The sequence below is a fragment of the Strix uralensis genome, chromosome 3 (assembly GCF_047716275.1).
Source record: "Strix uralensis isolate ZFMK-TIS-50842 chromosome 3, bStrUra1, whole genome shotgun sequence".
Lineage (NCBI taxonomy): Eukaryota > Metazoa > Chordata > Aves > Strigiformes > Strigidae > Strix > Strix uralensis.
The window spans coordinates 104,315,711-104,324,849 of NC_133974.1; the positions used below are offsets into that span (position 1 = coordinate 104,315,711).

The 9,139-nt window shown below is 35.7% G+C and overlaps 1 protein-coding gene across 2 annotated transcripts in view; it reads left to right on the forward strand.

The window, feature by feature from the left end:
• PROX1 (prospero homeobox 1) overlaps nucleotides 1-8,050 on the forward strand; it is a 50,034-nt gene extending 41,984 nt beyond the window's left edge. For both annotated transcript variants that reach the window (XM_074863699.1, XM_074863700.1), the window contains exon 5: nucleotides 2,036-8,050. In XM_074863699.1, the coding sequence (XP_074719800.1) occupies nucleotides 2,036-2,221 (186 nt within the window). In that variant the 3' untranslated portion in view covers nucleotides 2,222-8,050. The remainder of the gene's footprint in view (nucleotides 1-2,035) is intronic.
• Nucleotides 8,051-9,139: the final 1,089 nt, after the last annotated feature.

Sequence of the window (9,139 nt, forward strand, 5' to 3'; positions counted from 1 at the left end):
CTCCCATCTCCAGTGACTTGGAAGGGAAGAAATGCATCTAATGTTGGTCTTCTGGAGTGGACACCAAATCTGAAAGGTGTGAAGTCTTCTTCCCAAGCACAAAGGCAAAAAAAGAACAGTTTTTGCTCCTGTGAGCTAACATCAGCGTGTACAGCAAAAAGTTGGTTATCTACTACATTTCTTGCTTTCTAGTATCACGTAGTTCACAACTCCTTCCCCTTGGTTAGTGCTCAACAATACCAAGGGTGATGAACAGCACATGAGCAGTTGTTTGAACTGCATAAACAGAAAAGTGTATCATTTTTTATAGCAGTGCAAGAATGAGACAAGCATGGTACCTTTTGTAGATGTATTACCGAGAGCCCACACAGCAGAGTGGTTATGTGAAGTTTTAAGTTATTTCTTTGAGCTTTGTTTTTATAAGTAAAACATAATAGTTATTTCCTTCCCTCATAATTATTGCTGGAATAGAACATCTGTAAAAATGTTTCTGTGCGGCCTGTTGAATGAAAGATTTCCACAGAAGGCAGCCTGTCTTTGGGAGCAGAGAAAAACGTGTGGGGACAGGATTTCACTCTTGGAGGTAGACAGAGAACTTCTGCGGGCTGTGCGGCTTCTGGAAGCAGAGTCTGTCAGCTGGTATCAGGGGGAGCTGATCTCATGCTTGTCTGATGGCAAAACGTGGCTAGCAAACTGCTAGCGTTTCCTCAACGGTGATCAGTGAGTGAGGCTCCAGAACTCTATCGTATCAGCTGAAACATGCACATTTCCAGACAAGTTTTCTGAACATGGCTTCTAAACTGAGAAGAACAAAAGCCTGAAGTAGAGGATAAAGTGCTGGCCCTGATCTGGCAATGTCACATGCATTCAGTAAATGAGCGAGATCTGCCCGGGTGTCTGCTGGCCACAGGAATGGTTGAAGTGGCCCCTGTTGCAGGTCGGAGAACTCCTCTTGCCAGAGTGGCAAAGAATAGCAGTGAGGGAATACTTGCTATTATAAGCATGCTGGCTACCGGCCGGCCGTGTATTAGCAGTTCTAGAGCTGTGAAGCCATATTTCCGTAATAAAAATGGAAAATAATACCTTTATGGAGATGACCTCAACCTTGCAACTGACCTACAGTTCATTATAGTGATTGCTTTTGAGTCATTTAAGACAGAGGGTGAGAAGGTGGTGCTGGTGCCTGAGACATCTATTTAGGATGAATTACCAAAGTTTGGAGGTAACTGTGGTTTTTAACATTCACCCATTGTTCAGGGGCTTCTGAGAGTGACATGCTCCTGCTAGCCGGCCGTTTGGCTCACCCGTGAAGTGACAGTGACATCTAGAAAACCGGGATGAGTTTAATACATCCCAGCCCAGTAGCCACTTGGAGCACAATGAACCCACTGAAGAGGCTGGGGGTTTATTTGTAGGCTTATGAAAAAGAAAAGAAGGCCATAATGCCTTCTGAGAAAGCCATCTTATGAGGAACTCGCGCACAGCAGCCACAGAAGCAGGCTGTTAGCTGAAGGCTTGCTTGTTTTTAAACTACGAACAACATTCAGAGATACCCTGTTTTCTTTGATAGCTTTCAGCACTGGTTGTGACCGAAGTTAAGCACAGAGGTACAGTGGGCTTTCTGTGCATGCATAACTTTTGTATCAGTTCCCACACAGAGAAGAGAACATAGCCATAAATGCACGGGTAAAATATCAAGCAGAGATTTCTCTCCTTAAAGACAATTGTGTTTGTTTCCCCTCCTGCTAATTATATCCTATAAATCCCCCACTCTCCAAACTCAGACAGTAACATTTTGTTACCTACATTCTGTCAGTAGACTTTACAAAGATCTCTAACACATGTTATAAAAGTTATTGCTATAGTACTATATATAACAGCTTTGCATAAGAGAATAGAAGGCTGCCACATTTAGAAAATGCAGGTGCTATGTAAGCCCCTTTCTGAAAGAAAGAACTTAGCTCAGTTTCCTTTGAAGAACCAGAGACTTGAAATTGAAAACTGTATTAATGCCATTGTCTCCTTGTATCAGCAGGTTCCAGAGAGATTCCTGGAAGTGGCTCAGATCACGTTACGGGAGTTTTTCAATGCCATTATCGCAGGCAAAGATGTTGATCCTTCCTGGAAGAAGGCCATATACAAGGTCATCTGTAAGCTGGACAGTGAGGTCCCCGAGATTTTCAAATCCCCAAACTGCCTACAAGAGCTTCTTCATGAGTAGAGAGTTCAGCAGCTATTTATGAATGTATGAAAGTAGCAGTCCCCTTCTGATGCCCAAGTCATGTGTGTCTCTATTTTAATTTCATATATATGTGTATTGCATACATATATATGTATATGAAATTAGACTGTGAACCCTCCTGGATTTAAGTTTTCGTTCAGTTCCAAGGGGATGGTTATTTTACTTCAGCCTTCGGTTTACTTTTGCCCGAGACCCTTAACATTTGGAGAATCAACGGGGTTAATTTTCAGGGAGAAGAGTTTGGAAGCGTGTAAAAGCCTGTCTTAGCAAGTTAGGGCATTATGTTTAAAAATGCTTTGTCAGATTTATTGCTTGCTGCAAAGTGGCATTTTGTCTTAGTGAGACTAATGTCATGGCACAATACTACAGACAATGAAGTTTATATTATGTTTATACTGCTAAAGGTCTGAACTCTGTGGAGTCACTTCATAAGCTTCAAGCTTGTTTTTTTTATTTTATATACTTTTTAACCAATAACTAGATTTTGTCTCATACTTCAAAAAACTCTACAACATCTATTTCAGGTACTCACTCCAAGAAGTGATACCCAAAAAAGCAAATCCCATTCTTCAAGCTTTCCTTACAGAAATGATAAATACCCTGCACCAGTAATCAACATGCCAGGTTGTTGTTTCTCTAAATTGCAGCAAGGGACATTTGCACAAATCGAGTACCGTTCTTGCAGGGTGAGGCCAGTAATTCATGCACAATATTGTATCAACCACACTAATTTTGGAATATGGTCAGCTTATTAAAGCGGAAGCATTTCACTCTCCATAGAGTAAAAATGAAACCTTCAGCGTCCTATATTGCCATGTCTCGGTCTTACTTTAAGTGGCATTAGTTCTTAAATTTATTCTTTCCTTAGTCCATTCTGCCCCCCAAAATCCCCTTTCCAGCATACAAAGTTTTCTGTCTGTATTCAACATCTGTCCTGAAAAGCACTTTTTTGAATGATCTTAGATATAGTAGAAACATCTTTACCTCACGGTGCTGAGGCAAAGGAAAAAAAAGACTTGTTTGTAGCTGTAAAATATAATTAGTCTTTTCCTGATCAGAAGAATAAAAATTACTTTTTCATAAAAATCTAATCAAGCATATACAAAAATCACAGTGTCCTCCTGGCTATGCAGGGTTCAGATAGCCAAATTGGATTTTTAAAATTACAGTAAGTGCAGTTTAAAAAAAATAAATCTATTTGAGCAATGTGCTGCACTTGTCTTCTGAAGCTGGAGCTAGTCTTGACCAAAATCTGAGCTACAGTGTAAAGTCCATGATGGATCTGGGTTCACCTGAATGCTATACCACGATATGTCAGCAGACAGAAAGAAAGCTAGCTGCCAGGTCTCATGCTTTCTTCAGTGGCTCTCCTTTTGTCATGTTTTCAGAAAGGTATTGTCTCCAGAAGTTTGGGGGAAGGTTGAATATGCTGTGGCACTCTGTATTTGTCATTTTCTCTGTCGTCTTTTGTACGGATGCAGTAAGAATTTATTGTTATCGTCAATAGTATTTTCCCCTACATAATTCAATCTGAATCTAGAGGAAGTTCCTAATTAGCTGCGAATTATATTTAGACCATTGAGGATATTGGTATCTTATTTCTTTATTTTAAAATTACATTTTGACTTTGGAGAGTGAAAGTTTACCCATGTGACTAAAGAGCTGACCTGATTGTTGCAATTTCACTTCATTTACAAATACTGCTGATAGACAGAAATGTATGAAAGCAATTATTGTTAGCAGAAAGCCTTAAAAACCTGCTGACTTCAAATTAAACAGCACAATCCTACGATTCCCTGTCATTCTTTTCAAGCACTGGCAGTATCTGTGGAGTATAGGCAATGCAGACAATAGCATGGGATGAAGTGCCAACATTTTCACTATGCATTAAAAGCAAAACAAATCTTCTTGATCTTAGACTCCCTGAGAGTACCTAATACTGTACATATCCTTACAGTAGACAGGATGTGTCCTCTTTTCTCTTTTCTTTCTCTTTTCTTCTTTTCTTCTTGTTTTCTCCTTGTTTTCTCCTTCTTTTCTCCTTTTCTTTTCTCTTTTCTTTTCCTTTTCTCTTTTCTTTCCTTTCCTTTTTTCTTTCTCTTTTCTTTTCTTTTCTTTTCTTTTCTTTTCTTTTCTTTTCTTTTCTTTTCTTTTCTTTTCTTTTCTTTTCTTTTCTTTTCTTTTCTTTTCTTTTCTTTTCTTTTCTTTTCTTTTCTTTTCTTTTCTTTTCTTTTCTTTTCTTTTCTTTTCTTTTCTTTTCTTTTCTCTCTTTTCTCTTTTCCTTTAATTTCTTTTCCTTTTGTTTCTTCTGTTTTCTTTCAAAAGATTATTCCTTTTTTCTTCTCTTTTTTTTTTTTTTTTGTGCATGATTTGGTAAACATTACACTTCATAAAGATGTAACTCCAATGCATTCTGAGTAAGAAAGGATGAAAATTGTGTTCATGCACTTTTTTGATTTATGGGAAGAAGTGGCATAAAATGCTCAAGTTTTAATACAGTAAATTCATCATTGGCATACCATCAGATACAAAATATAACACTGCATTGTCACCTTGGACATAAGAAAGCAAAGCCATACTTTAGTCATACTATGTGGACATACTACTAGCTACCATCTCAATCTGTAATTTTACCGTTGCTTTTATTATGTTTATTATTATTATTATTATTAATATTATTATTATTATTTGGCTGCAATGTGATTCACATAATCTAAATAAGTGAAATTGTGTACTCAACACTTGATGTTGTTGCATTTATTTATTTATTTATAAGTAGCCTAATCTCAATAGTAAATGAGGCATAGGAATTAAGAGTAGAAATTTCATCTTAAAACAAAAACCTCCTTGGTCTGAAGAAGAAATAAATGATAATCTGATCATTTCAGTTATGTGATTTTTCCGCATTTTATAGCCATATTGCCTTTGTGCCTCCCAATACACCTAGGATTATAAATACATGGCATAGCTCCTACTAAATTGTAAGTAGAAAGCAGTTTCTTTCAAATGATCTCAATGTTATTTCACTAAAAATGGCGAAAAGGCAGGAGGCTACTTTTATTGTAATGAAAAGTTTACATAGGGAAAGAATTTCAGAATCCATGTAGAAACCCCATGTTGCCATTCATTTAATGCAAATTCAGATTTATTTCTGCATATAAACTTGAGGTTATAGTCTGTGCCTAGACCTTAAATGCACCAGCGGAAGGATAAAAAAAATCCTTCAAAATACCAGTTTTTCCCCCACAAGTACAATTGTTCTTGTGCCTTCTGTGGCTTACAATTTTCATCTTTTAAACTTTATTTTTCAATTACTACAGCTGCAATAAACACTGATTTTTTTTTTTTTCCTTTCCGGCTGTTTGACATAATGTTGATAGCTATGCATATTTTGTGTCTTTTTAAAAATTTAAAAAAAAAAAAAAACAAAGCAGGAGAATACGTTTTTGAAGAAGAGAATTTTTAGAACAGTTTGATAACGCAAATTATTTTTTCTCAATTGTTTGAGCAGCATTCAAGTTTTGAAAATTCTTGTAGAAGCCAATTTTTTGTAACTGTGGTGCAAATCTTGTGTTTTCTTAGCCTGATGAAAAGTAGTATAGAAGCAATATTTCATACGTGACATACGTGCATATACATATACATATGTAGTCACACAGAGACAAAATGTGTGGGTGTATGTATGTATGTATATATACACAGGAACACACACACAAAATATGCGTATGAAGTGAAAAGCTTACCTTTTTCCTATCTAGATTAAGAACCTATTTTAGACATTTGTTATGTTTTGTGAAAAGAATGTTCTATTTGAAACTACAAAACATTTAATTCTTACTGTATCTCTGGTTGTTTAATGGGAACGTTTCACATTTAATGGTAAACACGTGGAAGATGTTAGAATGTAGTAATTATTTAAGAAAGTGTTCACCCATGTATTCCTGAGGTTTGCTTTGTGCCTCTGAGTATTATTTAATTAAAGTGTTTTAAGTTTGCAGAATCTTTGTTACTGTACCAGGTATGTGGGTGAACATTGAAAATCGAGGGGAACTTTTATAAAGCAATGTAAATATTCAACCTTACGGCTGTTCTTGCATAAAGACATAAGATTTTAATAACTACATTCTGAAAACATCTGTTGGATTTATAAGAAACACTACAGTAACTGTATAGATAGTTGAAAGCATTCTTGAAAATCCAGCTCTACTTTTAAAAGTTAAGTCTCTTTCATCAGATGTCAAGGGAATGGGTAATACAGTTTCTGTAAAATTGCAGAATTTTTTTCTATGTATATGAAGTCAGTTAATAGAAAAATGTTTTTTTCCACAGGTTAATATTAATTAAGAAATAAAGGTGAAGATTTTGTGGCTTTAAAGATAGGATTTTCACCAGCAGCATTGAAAGATTATACATATATATATATACAGAAAGATATATATATATATATATATAAAAAATGGAAAGTGGTTTACAAAACCCCCAAAATGAGCACTGTACATGAGAAGTGAAAGCAAAAACTATATTTGCCATGTGTATTATATAGCAATCATTGGTGTTAATAGTGCAAATGTTTCCTTCTGGTACCAACTATGTGTTTGAAAATTCCAATACGCATTGTTTTCAAAAAGCTCCCCTTAAGGAATGTAACTGGTTTATATGAGTAAGCAGTTACTGTATTGCACTTAAATGTTCTGTTGAAGGAAATGCAATTTTGTTTTCTGTAGAACTGTTGGTTGTAAACCATCTATAAACTGAAGCTAAAAATGCTCATATTTAGAGCTGGGATGAAAACTGGTATTTAACCTTTGTATCTTCTTAGGAATATCCTTTTTAGTGTATGAAAGGTGGTGGCACTATGACTTTATTTAGTCTTTTCATCTGAGCCACAGTCACCTCTCTCCCGAAGCAGCCACCTTCCAAATGCACAAATATACTGGGATATGTAGAAACAAATCTAGAAGAAACATTTTTCTCTAAAATCCATCCTTTCTGCATTAATTGTACCACTCGAGTGAGATATTAGACAAACACAATAACCATCTCATTACCATATAACGTGTAAGAGTCAGAAACTAAAAAAGAAGGAAAAAAAAAGCCTCTTTAGGTTGGTTTTAATGCTGCCCAGAAGAGTCAAAGGTTAAGGTTTAAACTGATATTGTCCCAGCCATTACTCATGTGTATATAGTTACAAAAGTGACAAAACACTGCCTTTATATTATTTAGCAATATGTTGTAAATAGCATTATTAAGCTCTTTTTTTGTAATAAAGACCCTTTAATTTGAAGATAGTACAATAACTGAACTGATAAAGTCAATTTTTGATTTTTTTTTATTTTATTTTTTAGCTAGAGGCAATTTCAACTGTGGATTTTTTTGTTGTTGTCTATTGTTCTGAAGACTTTGCATAATTTATTGGTTTAATTTATCCTAATTTATTTGATGAAGGTGTACAATTTTGTATTACCAAGGATGTACTGTAATATTAATTGATGACAAGATAAAACAATAAGACTCCCCTGTCCGTTTGGAAAAAAAGGTGCAGTAGACAATTGATTGAAAAAAGTTACAATTCTAGCTTGGCAGCTACTAAATTTAAGATAAACACAGGAAAAATGTTTGGGGGGGGGTGGATTTTATTTTGTGTGTTTAAAGCTTTTGTATACTCTCCAGACTTTTACCTTTTTGCTTTGTACCACTTAAAGGATACAGTAGTTCAATTGCCTTGTGTGCCTTCCATCTTCTCTAAACTGAATGTATGTGCAGTATATATGCAAGCTTGTGCAAAATAAAATATAAATTACAAGCTCATTGCCATTGTTTATATTTATTTCCAAAAGTTTATGTTGCCCGTATCAAGAGGTGAACCACTGAACCTCTCTGCTGCAGCCAGGCTGTGCCTAACACTGTAGTCCTCTGAAGGTTTTCTTTTCCCCTTAGTTCAAATTATTTATTAATGAAACTGCCAGCCCTCTTGCAAAATGGATATAATGATTTATCTAATCCGGTGTCCTACCTCCAGCACCGGTTAAGATAATGAATGTTATTTTGCAACAGTCTATCAGACAAGGAATAACTCCCTGCAAGACACATGTTATGTCTGAGGCATAGACAGCCCTTTAAATTAAATGTAGCCAACCTGAGCTAGAAAGTACTTTTATTTATGATGTTTAATCATTTCCTGGATATACGTGCCACGCTGGTGTCCTGCAACAGGGAGTTCCACAAGTCAGGTGAATGTAGAATAATGCTTGTTTTGATATATTTCACATTTGTTCCTGTTATCAATTTGCCCTTGTTAGTGGTAACAATCCATCACTCTTTCTTGGATCACTTCCTTTTCAAGCTCTATAATCATTAGCATTATATATAACTGATCTGTTCTTACACATTTCCTCAGAATGCAGGTCTCATTTGTTCATTGTTTTTCTCTAATCCTTCCCTATTTCTGCTGTTCCATGCGTATCTTAAAATTTTGAGGTTGAGTGAAACTTTGATTTACATTATTGTCTGCATTTCAGATACGAATGGTCTCTTTTTGGCTTAGAATTGGTGCAGATGGCAGTAAGATGGTAGCTTATTTGGATCACAAAATCGTGCAAGAATTTTCTGATTTTCAAGAAGGAACATGTTAAAAATATGTTTTCATCTGAGGTCATTTATTTTCAGAATCTTCCCTGATTCAGCCTCAAGACACTGTAGAGCTGAGCTGGAGCCTGAATCCAGCTTTAGCTACACTGTAGCAACCAAATAAAAATTTCATATCTGCAACAGCAATTAAAACTCCATGTCTTTTTATACAACTGGAGTTGCATTTGCTGGGCCACATCAACACCAGGTGTAAAGGAGGTCTGTGGGAGGTCATGAAGTTACATCTATGTAACTAATAATCATTTAGGT